The sequence below is a fragment of the Tachysurus vachellii genome, chromosome 17 (assembly GCF_030014155.1).
Source record: "Tachysurus vachellii isolate PV-2020 chromosome 17, HZAU_Pvac_v1, whole genome shotgun sequence".
NCBI classification, from domain to species: domain Eukaryota; kingdom Metazoa; phylum Chordata; class Actinopteri; order Siluriformes; family Bagridae; genus Tachysurus; species Tachysurus vachellii.
The window spans coordinates 17,944,885-17,967,798 of record NC_083476.1 but is presented as its reverse complement, the minus strand read 5'-3'; the positions used below and the strand labels follow the sequence as shown (position 1 = coordinate 17,967,798).

Sequence of the window (22,914 nt, the reverse complement as noted above, 5' to 3'; positions counted from 1 at the left end):
AGCTTCTATAATACGACAGCTTGTATTGCAGACATTCCACAACATTAAATGCTGACTATAAATGGTTAAAATGCATAACGCGACATTTTCTTTTAATAAATATTGTTGTGCCGTAAGAGGAATAAAACACTTTAGGGACCTGCTGTTGGAGGAAAATGAACCACTTTGAGGCAAAACCCACCTTGGACTCGTTTCCTGTTACCACACACCTCATCATGTTTAATTCCTTACTTTTAAGCTGAGCAGAATCCTTAATAAAGGGTTCGTTCTCACTGAAGAAGCACAGAGTTTATTTCAATCAGTTATTTATTTCAATAAATATTAAATCCGTCTTGTTTTAGTTGTGAAATCTGGCTCATCAGTAAAACATATTGCTTGGAAAACATATGATGTTTTGAAGGCTCGCAAAACTAGTCACCAGTCAGACTAAGACAGTCTGTGTGTGTGTTTGTGTGTAATAGTCTGATTGCTTGAGCATGAGCACATGGAGCTGTTAGGATGGGCATGTCTGGAGCATACCTGCACGCCCTTTAGCCCTACCATCTGTCACACTGCCTGCTAATACACACAACCTCACATGTACACAGGCTGTGAAAGAGCCATCTCGCGTCTATCTTTATTAGAGAGGGAATGAGGAAATATTGTTTTCTCGGCCAGATGGCTGGCGAGACAAGCTTGTCTCATCTGGTTTGTGTGACACGCTTCTCATTGAGTGTGAATGCGACTCGTGACTAGGATCGTGATTTTCTTTTTTTTTTTCTCCTCTCTGGTCTGCTTTTAGGTTATAAAGAAACAGCAACAAGCTCACATTTAACAGTAAACAACCCTGCGCTTTTCCTTTAATGTGCACGGCCTCTTTCTTCTCTGTCGGCACTTTCCAGGCAAGCTGAGTGTTTGGTTGATCAGCATGTAGTGGTGAGCTGAAGTCTGTAAAGGGCAGCCTGCATACACACAGCTGCATTGTGGAGCACATTCTCCTGTTTTCCTCCCACTGGACCCACATTTATAATCATATTATTTGCTGAGCCGCTGCTACTGCAGGAGCTGGCTAGTGCTTCATGGCAATGTACAAGCAAGACGCCTGGGGATGTGATTCTGTTACACACTCGGCACATTGGTATTCCAGCGGTGTCCTCGGCATCACATCCAGTTTACACAAAGCCACTGTAGGCACACCAGGACACGGCCACGGGAATGCCACTGTGCCAAGGCAAGCCTCGTCTCTCTTGCTGTCAGGGCCTGTGATTTGTCTCTTGTGACTCGGTTCAGTTACCCTCCAAGATTTAAGACCCTTTCTAGAGCTAATGAGACGACTCGACTCGGCTTCACTTCAAAGCTGATTGAGGGGGGGAAAAAAACCCTTATTTTCTTTATGGCTCTCTAACTCATTGTTGGTTCTCTGAGTAACCTATTTTCAGAGTCCCCCAGAAGACTATGACTAAATCTATAAATATTTCTGCAAGTTCATTCAAAGTCATTTTGCAAAACCCCTGGACACTGTCTGAGCTGTCTTTACTCCCTGCAGTGAGGGTCTGTTCTTTTCTTATTCTAGTTTCCCATTCTGCTGTCAGCAAGCAGCAGTTGATGAGGCGGTAAACCTTTTCTGCCTCTTAATGATGTCGGTAAAAAGTTCAGCACAATTAAAGCAAGCAAGTATCAGAATTCAATACCCAAGACAGGTACTATGTACATGCACTTTCTTTAAAACCTGGCGCGCACCCAATCATTTTATAAAAGAAAGGTTGGAACCCGGGTAGCCGGCAGTATCCGTCTGCATGCGACTGCCATGTCTGGCTTATTAATTACACAAATGTGACCTCTCAACAGCTCCTCGGTGCGGACAAAACCGCCGCCTCCAGCAGTTCTACATTTCACTTCCAAGCTTAATGTTGCTTTTATTGCTTGTGTCTTGACCAAACATCCTTCACCTTACCGTGGGCTAGGAAAAGGTTTTCTACAAGATTTACGGTTCCCTTTGCAGACGTTTGACAATACCGCAACGTGTCGAAGGCCAAAGTGGCTGCCTGTGGAGTATACTGACAAGCAAATGATTTTGAAATAGAATAAGGGAGTGAAAAATTGTGGGAAATGTTTTAATCTCAGGCAGGCACCATGGTCTCTGTTTCTACTTGGTAATTGTTTTATCCTGGTTATGGGAACATGCACACAGACTCAATAACACCTGTACCCTAAAGGACAAAAAAAATATAAGCAAAAGAACTTGTGTATCTCTTAATAGAGTGATTTTAGCTGCAAGCAACAAAAGTCGAGAACTAAACTCCAGCAAAGAGATGAAAGTTTTGTACAAGTCTGTTTGGCTCTGTCTCAGCAATAGTCACAGCCCTGGTGTGCTGGGTGAACGATGAGATTTACGGTTAGCGCTTTGTTGTGTTTACACTTTTGATTTCATGAGCATTGACTCTCAGAACTGGATGTCTTGCATAATTTCTCACGAATAATCATGATTCGGATCAAAAGCAGCAAATGCAAGGACAAGCGACTGTTCATCTCTGCTGTTGCTGAGTCTTATTCTTTTACAGAGTATCATGATTGCAAGATAGTTGCTTATCCACCCACACTACCGGTTGTTTAATGGCTGGACTGAGTAGGCTGGATGGGATATATTTGGATTTTACGCCCCTTACACCAGAAACAGGATAAATTTGGGAAAGCCATCGTTTACAAACCAGACTTAAAATTGGGACACCTTTTGCAACCGTCGGGAAGGGCGACAAAACAGCCTCAAAATTGACCTGATTATCCTCTAGTGCTGGGGATATCATACTATTTGCAGCCATATCCCCCCCCCAAACCGAGTGTGACTACGTTATTGGTTAAAATTTGAAAAGTGGGTTACTTATTTTCATCTCAATGTCACAGATTCTTAGATGTCTTGTATCTGTGTGTTGGTTGTGTTGCTATACAAAGCTAGTAGTAATATCCTTGTTCTGAATAATATGTTTAAAATGTTATTCAATTTAAACATGGCATCGCCATCATGAGCACAAAGTGCCTTTTAATTGTAACTGGTCTTGCAAAAGTGTGAAAACCCTGGAGGAAGGAAGTGGATGTGTCTCAAAGCTGATTGCTTTTTAGAACTGGAGGGTTCTCATGTGTGACATTTCCCTTTAGCACTGATTATAAAACACTAAGTTAATTATTTTGATGTGTTCAACAATATATTACTTTTTTAGTGAAGCCATAGTGAAGCGTTTTTTTTGTTTTTGTTTTTTTTAATTCCTGACCTTTCCAGTGGCAGAACACATTAAGTTGACATTGAGTGAGTTGCTTTTATTGGAATAAGTTCATTCAGTTCAAGTAAGCAGTAAAGTTGAATGCTATTCTGAAATGTATTGCTGCAGCCTCTTTTGAGGGGTTGTCCTTGTAGATTTTGTGCACATTAGAATATCAATCAAACTATAATTGGGAAAACGCATACATTCTTTATTGGCAATATATGTCACTGTTTCTGCCTCATACATATACATTCTCAAAACATATACAGTAGCGAGAGGATGAGAAGTTATCCATACATTTCATAGAAATATATATGCCAGAGTACATTTTATATATATATATATATATATATATATATATATATAATAATATTTTTTCTCTGTTCTTTGTGGAATCTGTAGTTTGTAGCGTATCTCTTATAGGTTATCCACATTAGACCGGCTCTTACACAGCACGTATTTTGTGTCTCAGTTCTAATACATTTCTGGACACCTTCATTAGAGGAAGGCATCACCTTGCTAAAAAAAAGTGTGTTTCTGCCTTCCTCTGAAATGAAACAGAAAATTTCCCATTTACAGAAGTGTGCCGAAATGAACATCGCTTCCTCTCCACCTCCCCTCTCTCTCAGCAGAAAGCTCAGCAGCCAGCGCTCGGCTCTAACCGAGATTGACATTTTTCTCCTAATGAAATATGCTCCAAAAATTACAATCCATATTTAGAGGTAATGAAATCATCCAGAGGTTTTTTTTTTTTTTTTTCTAGTACCCCTCCCAACACCCAGCCATTTTATTTATTTATTTTTGCCATTTACTCATAATTCCTCATTCACTTTTTTCATTCTTTTTCTCTGTTCTAACTGTTTGTACAGTCTATTTCCTCCCAATTCTGTTTCTAGACTCCTGAAATCTTTGTCTGTACTGTGGGTTGCTTCATTTTCTACCCTCCTGTTCTCCTGTCTGCCTTTTTCATTTTCTTTCATGTTTAGGATTAAATGAGATTTATTCTCATCCTTATTCTTTTGTATTGTGCTTGACGAATTTCCTTTTGTTATTTTGCTGTTCAGTTGTGTTTTGGTTATTTTTATTCTGTACCTGTGAGTTTTCTATAAAAAAAAAAAACAAAAAAAAAACTGTTGGACTTTTCGATTATTTATCTATCTTCCTGTACAGATGTTATCTTTCTCTTTCTCTCTCTCTCGCTCTCACTCTCTGCCCTTTCCTCTGCTATTTCTAGAAAGGTTAAATTATTGGACGGTTCATTAGAATTGGCGAGTTAATCCAGGAAAATCAGCTAAAATATACCAGCTCTCCTGGCCTAGGGTTGGGAACCTCTATCACACTTACTGTACTAAGGTTTCAAATAAAGAGGAAATGTGTGTGCAGTCTGATAATCTGCAGGTGGTGTTCAAAGGATAATTACATGCATAGTAGGGTGAGAGAACGACATTTAAATGAGGTTGTGGGTGAAATGAAAAGAATAACTGGCAAAGTTAAAAAATAAGTGGAATTAGGTCTCCATGAAATGGCTTTTTAGCGCTGATTTGATTCAAAATATTCACATTTTTCTCCCTGAAACAAGATGTTCTGGACTGATTTGCACAATACCTAATATCATACATCAGATATTCCACATTTCCACAGAAACTAAACAAACCTGGCAGTATGCTAGAAAGCTAACTTCATACAGTATAAAGGCTTTTCACACTGTGCTTAACTCTGGAATCGTTCTGAACCCTGATTTTAACCTCAAAGAGGAAAATTTCACACTGGGGTAAGCAGGGTAAGCACTGCTATTTATCCATGGATATGAAAAAATATGAAAGTTTTTTTTTTTTAAATTTATTTATTTATTTATTTTTACCCAAACCTTTTAAATAATTTCATATAAAATAGAAACCAATAGAAATTAAAGTATTTAAAAGGTGGCTGGACTGCAGTAGAATGGATAAAGACTCTTCTACTATTAAATATGCACAATATGTATTGGTTGTGGGTGGGCACGGTGGCTTAGTGGTTAGCACGTTTGCCTCACACCTCCAGGGTTGGAGGTTCGATTCCCCCCTCCACCTTGTGTGTGTGTGGAGTTTGCATGTTCTCCCTGTGCCTTGGGGGTTTCCTCCGGGTACTCCGGTTTCCTCCCCCGGTCCAAAGACATGCATGGTAGGTTGATTGGCATCTCTGGAAAATTGTCTGTAGTGTGTGTGAGCCCTGCGATGGGTTGGCACTCCGTCCAGGGTGTATCCTGCCTTGATGCCCGATGACGCCTGAGATAGGCACAGGCTCCCCGTGACCTGAGATTAGTTTGGATAAGCGGTAGAAGATGAATGGATGAATGAATGTATTGGTTGTCATTTTGACTAAACATATATTTATTGACCACAGTCTTCAAAATCTCCACTTGAGAAAACTATCCACCCAGAACTACATTATTCAACAGCCAACAATTAAAACCTGCAGTTCGGATATAAAAACCCCATGTTATAACCCCACAGTGCCAGACGTGTACAGTGTTGGAATATTATGGCTAGATGCTTATCAACAGATGTCCAATCAAAACGGAACAGCGTGAAAACATCAAAATTGTTTGTGGTTACAATGCAGTCCATGGCAGATGTTAACTGCACTCTGTGTTTTTAATTTTTTTATTTCTACATTTATTTTTGTATAATTTTTAATAAGTCAACGTTAAATGAACATTTTGCTACAGAACATTGAACCTTTTTTTTTAACAGCTTTTCAAATATAAACCTTTAGGGGGTCAGTGAGGTTTCTTCTATTCCCATAGATTTACAATAAAATACAGTACAATCCAATATGGTGTATTTTCATTCACTACATTGCAGGAGACTTCCATGCTTTGCTCAATACCCTTAAAATTATAAAGCATAATTTAAATCACTAGCCTAATGGATCTTCAACAGGTAAAACAATCACGTTTTAAACTGAGTAACTACACATTTCCCAGACCCTGTTTTTCTTATAAAACCTATATATCTAACAAATGGCTGAGAAGTTGCTGAGGTCCTGTTATTGCTGGATGCACAAATTGCAGGAATGCTGGACACACAAAAATGGGAATCTTTTTTTTAATGCATCCAGAGAGACCGTGTCTAAAATTATGACCGCTTATTTAAAAAAAAAAAAAAAAAAGAGAGAGAGAAAAGCTGTCTGGGGAAATAAGAGCAGCTTTAGAAAGTTTCAACTCAAGGACATGGCTAGGTGCTCACATACTGAAGAAGCAGCTGGGGTAATAAGGGCAAGGCTCTTTATACTACTTATACCTCAAAGCTTTAGATTTAAATAATTTTTTCAAACAAGTATTTCTTTGACTGTCTTTTGTTCTCAGATGCTTGGTATTCTATACATGAAATGGTTCACTTTTTCAAAAGGTGTTAAAGGCCTGAAGTCAAAGACAGTTATTCTAAATGCATGAAGACCTAAATAAAGCTTTTGCTTTTTTTTTTTTTTCAAAAATGATATTGACTATAAAGGGTCAAAATGACTAATAATATTAATATTGTCTATTCTAAAGTGACTAATTATGCAGATTTGCCCATTAAAGATCACTGCTTTCAGACATGAATAAAGCTTTTTCTTTTAAGAATAATATTCTCCTTGCTATTCACTTATTTTCATTATGTTATTATTTTTTTTTAATTAAAATTCTACGTGAACAGTCAATAGTTGATCACCTTTGCAGGTTTACAATGAATACAAGCTGAAGATTTATATGGTGCGAGTCGGGAAAGTGTCATTAGGATTAAATGTAGTTGTGTTTCAGTGTTTGATGGTATTAACGTTTATTGCTTTAAGGAAGGAATAGAAAACTTCAGGATGTGCTGAAATAGGAAAATTAATCAACAGCATCACCTGAAGGTGGTTTTCCAGTAACAGTACATCCAGAACAAATGTTTTATTCCCTTTATACTACATTAATTTGCCAATAATTAGGATTGATTTATGTATTAACTTTATGTATTAGATATGTCACTTGTAATTATCACTTATGACAGCTCTATACAGTCGTTCCACTTTTACCCCCAGCTTCACTTTTATTTATTTTTTCCTCTCTCTCAACAAGTTAACAAGACAGAAATACAGCTTGTCCTGTTACTTACAAAACCAAAAGGTCTTGTTCCTGAAGTCTTCCCTGAGGATGAAAAGGTAAAGAAAAAACATTTATAGCTGACTGATGCAAAGTGCTGACAGTGAAGACTCTTTACAGAAATAAAATAAATGATGCTAAAGAAACCTCTCCTTACAGAAATCTCACAAGTCACAACATCATGTCCACGGTTTTACATTTGTCTTGTTTAAATGACAACCAGATTATTAGGCTCAAAATGCATGAAGCGTCCATCATACGAGTCCCTGCGAATGAGCTGTTCCTATAGAACCGATACCGTATTAAAACGAGCGCATTATTAATAGAGCTGCTGTTATTGGAAATAAATTGGTAGCTTTTAATCAAACAGAATTGAGAGATCAGAACTGTGGTATAAAAAGTATATAATCAGCTGCAACTTTTTACTGAATTAAAAATTTTTGCTGTTTGAATTTTTATAGCCATCATGTGGAAATCTTTATTAAAACTAAGTAGGTCTTTGCACACTGGACCTCCAACGATGAATGCTTTGGGCAGTATTCAATTTTTGGTTCATAATTAAACATTTTATGAATGAGCTGATAATTTGCTGTAGGATTCACTACCAATCTGGGACACGTTCCATAACCAGTATGACTCGCCTGAGTCTCTAGTCATTATGATGTAATCTCTGTTATTCAAAAATTGAGAAGTCTTTTTGGAAAACCTGAAGGCGCTCACTGTGGCGTGTGTCAATTTAAAAGGTTTAGCTGGCTTCTGACTTACTCGGTCAGCTAAAACAGTTCTTCCTTGGTATTTTGTTTGGATCAGCGATGGTACAACATTTTTGATACTGACTACTAACTAACAGGGAAGTAAATAACATTTGATTATCTTGTTAAAGTGGCACCTGTCAAGGGGTGGGGTGGAAAGCAAGTGAACAGTCTTGAAAGGTTGGAAAAAATGGGCAAGTGTAAGGATCTAAGTGACTTTGACAACTGTGATGGATAGAAGATTGGGTCAGAGCGTCTCAAAAACAGCAGGTCTTGTGGCGGGTTCCTGGCCTGCAGTGGTTGGTAAGACAGACGACTAGAGCCAGTGACCGGTTCATGGGCATCCGAATGCGCATGGGGAGTGAAGGCTAATTGTTGAAAAACATAATTCTGGCTATGACAAAGGTGTGAGAGCACACAGTGCATTACAACTTGTTGTTTATGACACTGAATAGCTACAGAATGGTCAGAGTGACCATGCTGACCCCCCTCTTCCACTGACTAAAGTGCCTACAAGGTGTACGTGAGTATCAAAGCTGGACAGTGGTGCAGCAGAAGAAGGTGGTCTGATGAATCATGTTTCTTTTGTGAATTATGTGGACGACTGGGTGCGTGTGCGTCACTTACCATGGCAACAGTCCCTAATGGCAATGGGTTCTTTCAGCAGGATAATACACTCTGCCACACTGAAACAAATTTCAGGAATTGATTGAAAAATCTAAAGTTCAAGGTGTTTGGTTCAAGATGTTGACTTGGCTTTCACATTCTCAATCAGATCCTTGTTCTGTGGGATGAGCTGGAAAAAGAGTGCATTAAATAAAAGAATTAAATAAACCCACATGTCGGCTTACTTATCATTTCACGAAACGCTTCTTAACATTGGCAGACAGAAGTGTGTGCATCTGCCTTTTCTGATGTTTCTTTTACTGCAATATTCTTGACACGTTATCATGTGGTTTCTTATGTTGACTGAGCAGACTTGCGTGCGATAATTGCTAGATAGAGGAGCGATGGAGGAATTGCTGGTGAAGAACAGAATAAATGAGCGATGGTGTCTTCCTCTGATGGTCTAATTGCTTGGCTGGAGCAGCTGGGTTGGGTTGCTGCCATGTCACTGTGATTTGTTCGATCTGTGAAAACTGGGAGGAATTTGAGAGGCCAATTTTTCAGTTCTGATGGAAGGGCAAGCTAAGTGCCTGTCATTGGATTGTGTGTGTGTAAAGTTTGTGTGCATGGACGTACTATTGTGCATGTATACATTTTCAGACTCTCGTATTACTGGGCTAAAATACGAGTCTTTTTTCCAGTGGTGTCCGAGCATGTAAATGAATTGCTGACAAATACACAGAAGTTGTAGTCGTACCTTTTCGGTGCAGCTAAAAAAAAATTACATAGTTGCGATCAAAAGCAAGGTAAATGTAGGATAAGTGAAATTTAATATAACGTGTGAAGACAGAACCCGAACCTTCTGTGAACAGAGCGAAAGTAATTCCCAAATATTCAAATTAATAAATTAGTGACTCCAAATTACAAGAATCGGCAGGAAGCTTTTCACTGAGGAGTTTAAAGGAAGAGTGTTTCGGACGTCTCCAGACTTTTCTCGGAAAAAAAATCGCAATTTAGAACGCTCAGCGGTTTAGTCCGGTCTATGAGCAGTTTTACAGGGATGTAAAAAGTCATTATAAAAATTCTACAGTATGCAGTAGGCAACAGAAATTACTTTTTAGAGTGATGACAGAATTATTTTTGGTTCCTAAAAAAAATTGAGGGATTTTTTTTGTCTTTGATTTGGTGCCACAGAGAACCCAAAAAATATTTTTAAAAAATCCCCATAAATGTTCCCATTATAGACCAGGAATGATCTTTTGTGTTGGAAAATTGGCTCGCTTAAAAGGTAATGACTGTATTGTTATTTCTGTTTGCTGCGCCTCGATTTTATTTTCCTCCTTTTTTTTTTAAAAAATGTTTTTTTTTCTTCCCATTTCACTGCCTTTTTCTCCTTCTTTCTTCTTTCTTGGCTTGGTTCTCCTCCATCCCCTCCTCCTTCTCGATTTTCTTCATCCTCTTTTTCTTCTTCTGCCTTCTTTTACTTCTTCTCCTGCTCTTTCCTCCCATTCTCCTTCTTTCCTTCCTATCTCTGTAACAAACACAAATATTTCCTTCAGGAAATGCAAATATAATCCATCTGTATACAAATAGTCAGTTGATTGTTGACAAGAAGGTTAAAGTGTTATAGAATGAAGGATGATGCTGTCTCACAACTCCAGTAATGAGCTCAGTTTACTGTATCTGTAGAACCTGCATGTTCTCCTTGTGTATGGCTGGGTTTTTCTTTTTTTGGGTTTTCTATTTTTTTCCTGCATCCCAAACACAATCAGGTTGGTGGATTAGTAACCAATGGCCATATTACAGAAACAACCTTACTCTCCATTCTTTTCTCTATAGTAACCATGACTATTATGTCCAAGATCCAATTTAGTGCAATAGCTATATGACAGAATAATAGTAACTAAATTCATGACCAGACAGAATAGAAAATTTTTGTGATGATCTCTAAAAGCTGTCTTGGGAAAACTTTTGTTCTTTTGTCTAACTGCTTTACATCTGTTTATACTGCAGGAAGTGAAAACAGACTGAATTATATAAGGGCTCATAAAAGCAGACTGATATGATGTGAGTCGATGACAAAAAGCTTATTAGCAACTCTGGCTCCTATGAGCTGTGACACTGCAGTTAGAGACCAGTGAAGCTTTTATTTGATTTTACAAGCTGCCTAAGCATAACTGAATCCAACATTTTATTTATTTATATAATACAATATATAATTCATTTATATTGAGTTTTTATGTTTTTATTGTTCAATTTGGATCTCATAGCCACATTTTTGTAATTGGTTTCTAAGTACTACAAACAATATTTAATATATATTTTAATTATGTTTTAGCTTGAGAGGATTGAAAACGCATCATTGTGAATATGGGGAAAAATCTAGAACTTAGAAACCGATTTTTTTTTCTTTTCAAACTGTTTCCACAAAATTGGATGCACACAATAGTCTTGAATGTCTTTGTATGCTGTAGCTTTAAGATTTCCTTTCATTTCCAGCATGCTCAACACTTATTTACAGTATGCACAAAGAGAGTTTGATGAAGACAACATCCTGACTCTGACTCAACCCCACTGAACACCACAATGGGATGAACTAGAAACCATTGCCTGTCCTTTTGTGGCCGAATCAACACACATCCCCACAGAAAAGTCTTCCCAAAAGACTGGACACTGGAATGGGTTCAACTCTGGAATGGGATGTTCAATAAGCACATACTGTAGATGCCCACAAACCTCTGTTATATTGTGTTTATTCCCATTGTGGCTTAGTAGATGTAGGGAGAAAAAAATATCTGAGCTGGAATCTGGTGAACTGTAGCTGGGCACTGAAAAGCTGCATGGGGCGAAACACTGTCTCTGTTATTTATAACACCATTTCTATCCTGTCACCACAGGTTCCATGTCTGTTCTTCATCTCAAGCTGACAATGTCACATTACATAACGCTGTGTCTTCTCAATCCCCCAAAACACTTTCACAATATTCTTAATGCTTTTAGAAAAACAAATTCATTTTTTCAATTTCTAAGGCTATATTTAAATGAAGTATACAAGACTCTCCGAACAAGACACTTTGTTCATTAGCATCGATTTAATGACTTCTTAAATATTGCTGTATTCTTAGTCGCCAGAAGAACAGTAGAACATATCGCATCAAACCTGAGCATCTGGATCATTAAGTTAGGCATAACGCACAGCACATCCTTAATTGTGGAATTTCAGTTTGTCAAGAACTACAATTTATTTATTAATGAGTAAAACATCACACTTATCTCCCAATAGTAACGTTTAATGTTTTGAAACCACACCAGAGCTTGTCATGTGATCGAGAAACTTGATAGTGCTTAGAAATGTTAAATAAATGACATTATCCTTGGATTACGTACAAACCCCTGTGTGTGAGCTGTTTCTAGAGAAATGCTATTACATTTGAGCTCTAACCTGTCATTTGTGTTACCCCTGGAACTGCTGTCAAAGCTACGCTCTTCTAGAAAATGAACGCACACCTTCTGTCTCAAGACTTTCACCCTGCTGTCATCTAATATTACCCATCATTTCAATTTCCTGATGTCTTTCTCATAGATCTAAATGCAGATGTCACATTAGTCACTGTTCATATGGAAGCACAGAACGTTGAGCAGAATGTGACTGAAGCTTTTCCCATTCATCTCAGATAATGAACCTTCTTTCAAAGTCACTTAGATCTTTTCCTCTTGCTGTTTATAGCCAAAAATCAATGTCAAATGGATCTCCGCAGTATTTTTATACATGGAACAGAACCTGGAAATATGGTAACTGCTTTATTTTATCATGCGCTACATCTATCTGGACGCATCAAGGATTCTTCACTCGTTTGTCACCTGTCTGTATATGTCCAGCATTCGAGATCTGAAATGCGTAAGATTTAGTTAAAAAAAAAAAGAACGTATTGTATAATGACTTTGTATTGTATAGCCAGACCGCCTCCTCCTTACTGTCCTTTTCATATACAGCTCTTAATGAAGTAGACCAGAGTCAACTAGAGTTCAGGACATTAGCTATAACGGAATAACCATTTATTTAAACCATTTATTTAAACCATTTAAAAAAAAAAACAAACAAAAAAAAAAAAATCCAGTTAGAAAAAGAGGATTACAGATACATCGTAATAAGTGTTTAGGAAAAACTGAATACTTGCTTACTTTATGTTGAGTTTATCTTTGGTTAATATCTTGCTATAAGATGCTATTATTATTTTTTATTACTATGATTGTGTGGAACATCCTATTATACATACAATATTCTGAAGTAGCTATTATTATTATTATTAGCAGTAGAAAAAGCTTCCTCATGGACAATTAGTTAAGACCCTAATGCATTAATTAAAGTTGAGATTCTGTGTCAGCCTGTCAGAAAGGACACACACACAGTTAATATCAGTTTATTTTATTTATCGACTTTTTTTTATCCCTATGAACTTTAAACTTTAATGAACAAGATTGTAGCAGTGACATTCGAAATGAAATCCCAGACTGTAAACATTGAATAAACTTCATGACCTACCACATGCTCAGGCTTTAGAAATGAAAATATTAGCAGCTAGCAGAAGCTTGTGGTGTTACAAATTGACAATTTGTTGAGTTCCAACAAAAGGAAAATTATGTATCTCGATGGTGGAAAAATTGTCACAACCAATAGTGATATTTGCAACAGCTGTACATTGTGTTTAATATGCGTTTCTGTTCAGTGGCATCGTTTCAAGCAGTTACGTGTCCTCAGATTGTTTTTTTTATGTCTGAACACAGCACTCTAGCATTTGTACAAACCAGCATCAGGCTTTGAGATTGAGTTTAAACACATCCACCAGGATTCCTTGGTTGTAATTAGCCCCATCACATCAACAAATCTGAATACTTGTCTTCTCTTCAATATTATGGACTATTAAATTAATGTTCGAGATGTAATCCAAATATACTGTACATTAAATTCATAGTAAAACGCATTTCATTTCATAGTTTTTCCTTATGAGTTTTGTAGATGATGTTTTTCTCACCTTGAGCTGTTAGTTTTTGGTGAGAATGTGACCATGATGGCCTCAGATTCTTGTTCTTGGCTGACGGGAGAGAAACCGGATGTGTCTTCTGCTTTAGTAACCATTTGCCTTAGAATTCAATTTTTCAATGTTGTACATTCTGAGAAGCTTTTCTGCTCATCATGGATGTAAAGAGTGGTTATTTCTTTTAATAAGAGTCTTAAATGTGGACCGTATGCAATGGTGCCGGTTAATTAAAACAAGGTTGACTGTCTTGCTTTAGTTACCAGCGAAGGGCTCATATTTAATTATTCCTTATTATTTTCATTTTTTGTCTAAAATCCAAGATCACAGGTTTTTAAACTTTTATGTATGTATAGAATTAAATCCAGCTAATCCTCCAGCTTAAGTGTGAAATGAAGCCCTGACTGTCAGGACGACGCAGCAGTTCACAGCAGATTTCTTGAGTCAGCACTTTGGCGGGGTGGAGGTCATGCACTTGATGCACTCGTAAGGCGCTAATCAGGTGTCTAGCTTGTTCTGTCATCCTCCAGTGTATGAGTGCTGAAAACCTGAATGTTGGTAAGGTAGTGTCATGTATTTTTCATCACTGTGATTGCCAGGAAATACCTGCTCAGGCTTGTCTTCAGATTTATTCATATTCATGAGCGCAGAGACAGACAAAACACGCAGCGTTGTTTAGCATTTCATCGTCTTTGTATACACAAGGGGTGCTTGATGATCAATTTTAAGGGCTTTGTAGTTATTGTTTTGTTTTCAGTACCACATTATGTCTGGAGAAGGAAATGATCTTTATTCAGAGGAGTGGAAGGCAGGGACAGCAGGGCTGGAGGACGATCGATGCTGTATTTAAGGCTAAGGAGAGAAAAGAGAGAGAAAAAAGGCCACATGGGCAGTCTGCATTTTTGAGTTGCCGTAGAGACTGTGGGAGATTTGGGCAAAAAAGATCATAGCAAATAGCTTATGACTGTGCGACCAATGGAGCTTTGGTATGTTATGAGCAAGACCCTTCACACCTTTAATTGGCCCTTTCTCCAGATGGAGACACACACAATCACAGATGAGCTAAAGCCTCTGGCATTACTCACCATCATGTCACTGAAAATGTCACCGACACACACATGCACACATTCTGTGCCGTTTGGACAGACCTGATGGCTATCTTTCTCTCTGGATAAAATAGATTTTTATAGGGTTTTTTTTTTGTGCTGTTGCTGCCCCAGGCCTGCATAATTTAATCATTTTTGTCTTTCGTGTTTGAATAGCATACATTTGCTTAGGCATTCATTCTCCAAGATACTGGACATAACGAGCCCATTCTAGGTTAATTCTATAGCACTAATGGCTTCTTCACATTGTCCCTCTGATGGACAATAGACTAAATTGTTTGCCATGAATCAAACCTAGAGAATTTGATGCAAATTGACTGCTGTGAAAAAAATGTATTTTTCAACATCCCAGTGATTCTCTATAGGGTTGAGATTTGGGGACTTGCTGTCATGTCCCTGAAGTGTTCGGTGGTGAGACACATCTTGTGACATGGTGTATTTTCATGTTAGAAGTGTCCAGCTGAGTGTGGATAAACTGTATCTGTAAAGAAAGTGGGAATCAGAAGACATCACTAGTGTCATAAACCTGTGCCTCCTCAAACAAATAGAAACAAGCAAATCAATATCCAAACTACTTCAGCATGGTCTTTCTACTGTATGTGCCTAGCAAATAAAATGAAAGCTAAACACAATGAAATAAAAATAGGTGAAAAATAAAACTCTTCTATAGACAACACACTACATTTATTCTACGTTACATAAATCCTTTTCTTTTACAAATTTCCTGTCTAGTGTTCCTCCTACACGGCCGTCTTTTTCACTGCTGATCTGCTACTCTGATTTTTTATTTTTTTTTTCTTTTGACTTGGGTAACACGCTGTAAAATTTTTATCGTGTAAGGCTTCATTTATGCAGACTAGATAGTAGTAGCTGTCTCACATTCACATTTATTTTTTTTTGCTGAATGTCATCTTCAGTACAAATATCCATGGTTCTCTGATTGACTGTGTTGCTGTAGGTTGCAACATGCTCGCTTAAAAGACGCTGCAGTTGGATTCGTTTTTAAAACTTCCCATTGAAACTTCTCCATTTTATTCACGTTCATGCTCATTATCAGACTTGGAAAGCAGGTTCGTTACCATCCCGGGGGTCGGTCTTTCCACTCCACGCTGCAGGTGGATTTTGTAATTGCATTGTGTTCGAGACCCAGATTTCTCCCTGAGTAGACAGCAGTGCTCGATAAGGAGGGGTTAACACTGCTCCTAGAACATTGTGTCTTCCTATAGTGCACTCTTGCCGGTTGAGGAGGAGTAGCCACAGGCTACCTTAATCTCCCTCTGCATCCATGCTACACAGGGAGATGATACGGAGAGACGGATGGAGAAAAGAATGTGTGATTCACATGGAGCTCGGCATGCTTTCAGATTTTCTCAGATCTTGCATTTAAAAAAAAAAATCTCCTTTCGAGTTCTCCTATGAAAGGCATTTACGAGATAATGACCACAGCAAAGCACAGCCTTTGGGGAGTTATGAATGCCAGCTAGTCATCTTCGTTTCTTTCTTTCTTGCTTTCTTAAAGAAAAAAAAAAGAAAAAAAACTAGGTGGTGTTCAAAGCTTTCGAAAAAAACGCTTCGAACGCAAAGAGAACCATGAAGCGAGTGTGAAAAGCTTATTTTGCTTGCTTCATCCCACCGAATTTTTTTGTCAGTTCTTGGCACAATCGGTCATGTTGTAAAGGTGCGAGTTGGGTTGCACCGACCTGACGCTATTCTCATGAGTGACGACAACTTCACAGTACACTTTCTTTAAACTTTAAGTCTACAGCTCTTTGAAATATCAATATGCATCCGGTTTGACGTTAAAACTAGAGAACCTGAGCTTTCTTGTGTAATTCATTTTATGATACTACTTTATGAAATCCCTAGCCGAGTGTACACTACACCTACAGCGGGGATGTCAATCTCAATTTCTGTTCGGTGGGTTTTTGAGCTACTGAAGGACTATAAACTAAACTTATTTTGTTTTGAGTGCATCTATTCTCTAAGCTGAGCCAGGATGTTGTCGGGATGTTCTCCTTTTGCAGCGCGTAGCTGTAGAGCAAAGTGTATTTATTCTAATGCTACCTACATGCAATCGTGCATCAAGTAAACATAAATGCACAGTTTATTTTTTTTTATTACAGTGCCTTATATTTTTCTTATTGTTTTGTACCTGAAGGAGTCATGGCTATAGAAAGGGACAAAAAAAAAGACACAGACTTTCTGAAACCATATTATGATTTAAACCTTTCCAATGATTTTTAGATGATTTCTATTATCTCCTCATTACATGCTGATGTTTATGGGGAATTGCTTAACTCTATCAAGAAGATAATGACTTTTCTGGTTCTGGTCAGTATGACCGAGCATTCCACAGAGTCGGGGGAAAATATGTTCAAAGCCCAATTCTAACATATAAATCAAAACCTAGCACTGTATTGATGGATGTTTTTCTTTTACTCCATACAGTACACCAGTTCTAGCTGCGGTATGACGCACCAGTCTGGATTTGTGCCGTGGGCTTTGAGCCACGGGATCTTGAGGCACTTGTGATCTACAATCTGCTGTATTGTCTGCTCATTAGACTTCAGCTGATTTTCTTTTTGGGGTGGTGTCAATAAACTGAATACCACAATTCTGAACGCAGTGTCTGTCTGCCAGTCAGAGAATCCACATGATTATTAACATTTGTAGAAAGGACATTATTTGTATTTACAGTACATTATTTACTGCCTAGTGTCACAGAAATGAGGATGAGGGTCTCTTCTGTGCCTGGTTCCTCTCAAGGTTTCTTTCTAATATCATCTCAGGATATATTTTTTTGGTCACTGTTGCCTCAGGCTTGCTCTTTAGGGATAAATAGTAACTTAATTTTAGACTTTGTCATTTTTTATTCTGTTTCTCTACATCTGCAATTCTGATTTAAGTGACTTGATTGCATAGTGAAGTAACTGTATTATCTTGAATATTAACAAAAGCAAAAAGCAGATGTAATTACTACGAACGGCTCTATCCATACTTGGAGTCAAAATCGTTTCATCTTTTTCTTTTCTCCTCTTTTCTATTTCTCACATTCCTTCTGTCCTTCAATCACTTTTCCTCTTGCGCATCGCTATGAGCACTCTGATGGCTCGATTTTCTACCAGGGTTGAAGGACGACTGCAACAGCAAATGATGACCGCACTTGGATGATGGTTCTGTGTGTGGCTTTTTTTTTTTTCTTTCTCACCCTGAAATAAAGTGTAACATCAGCTCGGGAAAGTACATTCTGTTCTGTTTGGTTTTTGTAAAGCTCTAATCAGAAATCCTAGAAACTTTCAAGTTAGGCACAGCGCTTTTTAAAAAAAACTGGTAAACCCATAACAGCTTTGGACCTCACCGATTTGATAGCTTATTTGCTACAATTTCCTCCTAATCATAGTATTCATGATAATAATTTGCACTAGATGGTATACAACTCAGTCTTGTAATAAATCGCCAATCCAACACTTTATTTATTTTCTTTGACTTTTCCTTTTTATTACATCCCTGTTCTGAATTTGCTTACTATTCTTGCTGGAGTACTGGACAAGGATATATGGGAAAATACAACAGTCATTCTGACCATCAATTGGTCAGATCATAATACCCTGAATCCACTAGTAATCTAGAATCCACAATCCGAGTAATACAACTGCTAAAAAATTAATTAATTATTTTAAAAGTAATTTGTGCAGTTAACAACACTAGACCAAGTATGTTGAGTGGGATGTAGCCTGGTATCTAGAATTATTTTTGCACCATAATGCTGTTACTGGGTTCAAGGGCTTGATGGACATCTCAATGGACATCACCATGGACATTTCAAAACCATGGGTATTAGTGTGGAATTGATCCTCCTTTGATTTGTGTTCATTCAACCTGAAGAGCATTAATGAGATCAGAAGGCCAAGCATGTTGTCTGTGCTTCAGTACATTTTAAAGTTGAGATCAGGGCACTAATTTTCTTCCACATATTCATGAACATTTTTCTTGGCAAACTTTGTGTTTATGGACCCTGATTTGTGCACAGAGGCATTGTACGCTATAGCATTTACATTTCCTTTTAATGGATCCAAGAGACCAAAACCTCTTTCAAGCATGACGGACGTTCTAGACAATTGTGTGCGTCCAGCTTTGTTTGCGGAATGTTCATGTATGGCTTGTGTGAATAATATTTGGCCTTGCAGTGTATATCGTCTCTGGTACAAATTCTGTTTCTGAACTTTTGTGGAATTTTAGGGAAAAAAAAATTGGTGGTAATGGAAAATAACCCATCTTGTTGTGTTCAAGATTACCTATTACTTTCATGTCTGTATCATTGATGATGATGAAAAATATCACTCCAAATGCACAAAATGTAGGAGGTTTTACCTGAATGTCACTGCGTGCATCTATAGTCTGAGCTAGAAATAAATCAGACCCAGCATTGCTTGTTCATACCAGTTTGTTTATTTGTGTATTAACGCCATTAGTGGTGTTGTGTTGTAAAAATAGTATTTATTGTAACCTCTGCAAAAGAACACACATGAAATTGTGTAAAGTGTCTGTAAGTAACGCTAATTAAATCTCTGTCTGTACAGGTTTTCCGCAGCGGTGAAGGGATGGGCATTCGGCTAGACAGCGCCTCAGCTTTCCAGGGTGCTGTTATCTCCCCACACTATGATTCTCTCCTGGTTAAAGTCATTGCCAGCGGTAAGGACCTTCCTGCCGCCGCTGCCAAAATGAACCGGGCCCTTGCAGAGTTCCGCGTGCGCGGAGTTAAGGTAAGAGCCCAGCACTTAGCTTTAAAGGACACTCTGGTAACCTAAATTCCCCTTGTGGTTCTTAGCAGGAAGTTTAGCAAAACTACTAAAGCACAGTCCCTTAGCTCAGGTCTTTGCTGAAGCAAAAGCGCTGAAGCAGCAGCTCTGAGAATGCCACGCATGTTTAGTGTAAAACAGTTAAAGACGTTTACGGTGTTAATGCCTTAGTCAGGAGAAGATTCACGGCCCAACATGCTGAATGCGGCAGTTTGTCTCCTGAGGCGCAGCAGGGAGGGGACAGAGTGACAGGACACAGAGAGAAAAAGATGGACGGCGAGTGATTAAAAGTGAAAAGTGTCGAGTTCTGTGCGTTCGATGTCATGCTTAGGCAGCTAGTTAGGAAACCTGTCTTTTCTAAAAAGGGATGGTAATGTCACATTATACTGTTTCCTCTGTCCTGCATTCTGATGCAGAGCTGAAATTTCTCTGCTTTGAAGAAGTGGGAGTTCAGAACTTGAGTCTAATTATAAGGAATGAGTCACACTAGTCTGTAGTCTATGCACACACTCACTCACTCAGACATATACACACATGCACGTGTTCTACAGTTACCAGTCGGCCAAATGATGGCTATAAATTGAATGCCGTGATTGCAGGCCACAGCTATTTCTGCTGAAGTGTTGTGAAGGGGTGAGATGATCAGTGAGCTTTTTAAGGTCATGTTTTTCCCTCAATCAGCTGGAAGTAAATATGTTGTGTTTGTGTAATAGTTGTGTGGGAACAGTACTCTCTCATAAATAGGTCATATGCATATCTTTGTGCGTCCTGTGTTTAATAAATCTGTTTTTTTGGGTTTTTTTGCCAGCTCTGGCTCTAAAAATGAGTGAATGCTGTCTTTGATAAAGGTGTGTGTGTGTGTGTGTGAGAGAGAGAGACTGTGCACCTGTTATGGTACAGCTGAGTGTCGAGGAGTCAGAGAACCTTTTAATATTCCACTTTATTGTGGACCTTGAGTTTTGTCACCATATTAAATTCTGTCTCTCTTGGTCTCTCCAGATCTTCTCACACACACACACACACACACACACACACACACACACACACACACACACACACACACACACATACCTGTACACACCTTTCTTCTCTTGCTCAGTCAAGCATCAGGTGAAAAAGCTCAGACCCTTTCAGTTTTGAGCAGGATAGGTCTGTCTATTTTGACCACACACACACACACACACACACTGTCAAGCTCCTGCCTATTTTTTCTTTTTCCACTGTTCCTTCCTTAGCTGATGCTCTGCACACCACAGTGCATTGTTTATCTTCCTCCATGAGCTGTGAGCCCACTGAGCAATAGTAATAGGCAGTAGAACAGTAGACTGCAGGTGAATGACTGCAGGTCCTTTTACAACTTGGCCCGATCATTTTAAATAAGGACTGAGATCAATCTCCTTAATGCACATTCTCCCCTTAAAATACACCAACATTCAAAAACAATTATATAGATTAATACTTGAACTTAATATTACAGTGCTGAAGTAGCAACCTCGGGAACTCTACATTTAAAATCGTTATGCGATCTGCGGGATAGACACAACAGCCTGGACTTGTCTTGGTTACTTTTCTACTTGACTATACAACATAACAATCTTCAAAAGCAGATGCCTGATAGCTTTCTCAGTACTCGATTACTCTGGAAGATCTGGCTGGTTTACGTCTCGTCACTTAAAACCAAATGCTGAATGAAAAGCAAATCAGACCTGGAAGCAACTTGTGGTGCTGTTGCTGTCATTTGTGTTATCCACACAGAGTTAATGAACTGTGGCAGCTATGAGAGAAATGCGGTTTGTGATATCATGGCTTGAACCCGTCATGGTCTAATGTGCAAATTATTCAAGGATGACTGGCAGCTGGGAAATCATAGAGAAGATGGCTCTGCAATTCGATAGTGAAATGCCACTTTTATTTACCTGAGGGATAACATTGCATGAAAATTACCATTAACATTGCTAACATTGCGCAGCTTGTAAAATATAATAATGATGTAAAGTATTCTTGAGTTTTTTTTTTTTAAGTTTTGGTCAGTAACATGAGTAGCCAAAGTCTCAATGTTTTAAGGCTCACTAGCTAGGCAAAAATTAGCACAAATGTTAGCAAAAGTAGCAAAGCAAGCTAACTCTACTAGCTACATACATTCACTATAGATACCAATGCCTTCTGGTAATGTATGTATTTTATTCTATTAATAAAGTCTCTATACACATTTAATTAGAGGGTATAAGGACAGGATCATATAAAACCATGCTTATTGGATTTTATTCCATTTTTGTTTATCAGACAATGAATTACTGGTGTGATTGGGGAAGTAAAGAAACTTTGGACACGTGGTATCAGTATTTTGTGTAATAAAAGCTTTTGGGTTTTTTTACATTATACAACTTCTGGGTTTTATTACATGAAAACAAGTCATTATAAATGACAGTGCCACCTTCAAGCTCACTGAGGGAACAATAGTATTAGCCCATACAAAGCAACTTGCATTGTAGAACTGCTCCAAAATGCTTGGATTTTTCTTTTTATCTTGCCCTACCAAATTTGCATGAGGTTGAGAAATTCTTTATTCTTTTTGAGATGTCCCTAAAATTCCATCTGTGTCATGGATCTACATAGTAAATGTCTTTTAAATGTCATGCGTACGTTCTTCTTACCTTTCTTCTTTGTAAACCAGCATCCTTCTTTCTTTTATTATTTACTTTCCAATCATGGGCAGAATCTACCACTGCTCCGTAATGCTTGAATTGATCGTGTGTTTTTTTTTTTTTTTTTTTTTTTTTTTTTTATTGGGCCAATTTATTTAATACCTTGAGATTGAGCCCCCTCTTCAAATACCAGGGCCGAGTTAAGTCCTGCACAATCCTCTGAGGAATAATGAGCAAACTGTGCTGAGTTGGTGTCACCGACGAGGCCGTGCTGTTCAGGGAATAAGCAGAAGTTTAGAAGAGTAGCTCAGAGAGAGAGAGAGGAATTAAACATATTACAGATGGAGAGGGAAGATGGAAAGAGAAACTAGGACAGGTTTTATTTCCAGACGATCGATTCAGTACTGAGCATTTCAATCGCACTAATGTTGGCCTTTTATAAAGGCAATTTTTTTTTTCACCTATGGAGCAGTTATTTTTTTTATGCACATCTTTAGCTGAGAGAAAATACTGTTAAGTAGGAACTCCTCACTGCATGAGGAACACATCTTTTAAACAGCTTTTCTGAAAAACAAGTGTTAATATTGAGTTTTAGCTGAGCACAGTCAGGAGGATGCCACATCTTTTAC

At 38.1% G+C, this 22,914-nt stretch overlaps 1 protein-coding gene across 1 annotated transcript in view; it reads left to right on the top strand.

Annotated features, from left to right (window-relative positions):
- pcxa (pyruvate carboxylase a) overlaps positions 1–22,914 on the top strand; it is a 134,397-nt gene that overhangs the window by 57,434 nt on the left and 54,049 nt on the right. The window contains exon 10 of the mRNA XM_060890880.1: positions 19,422–19,604. Within this exon, the coding sequence (XP_060746863.1) occupies positions 19,422–19,604 (183 nt within the window). The remainder of the gene's footprint in view (positions 1–19,421; positions 19,605–22,914) is intronic.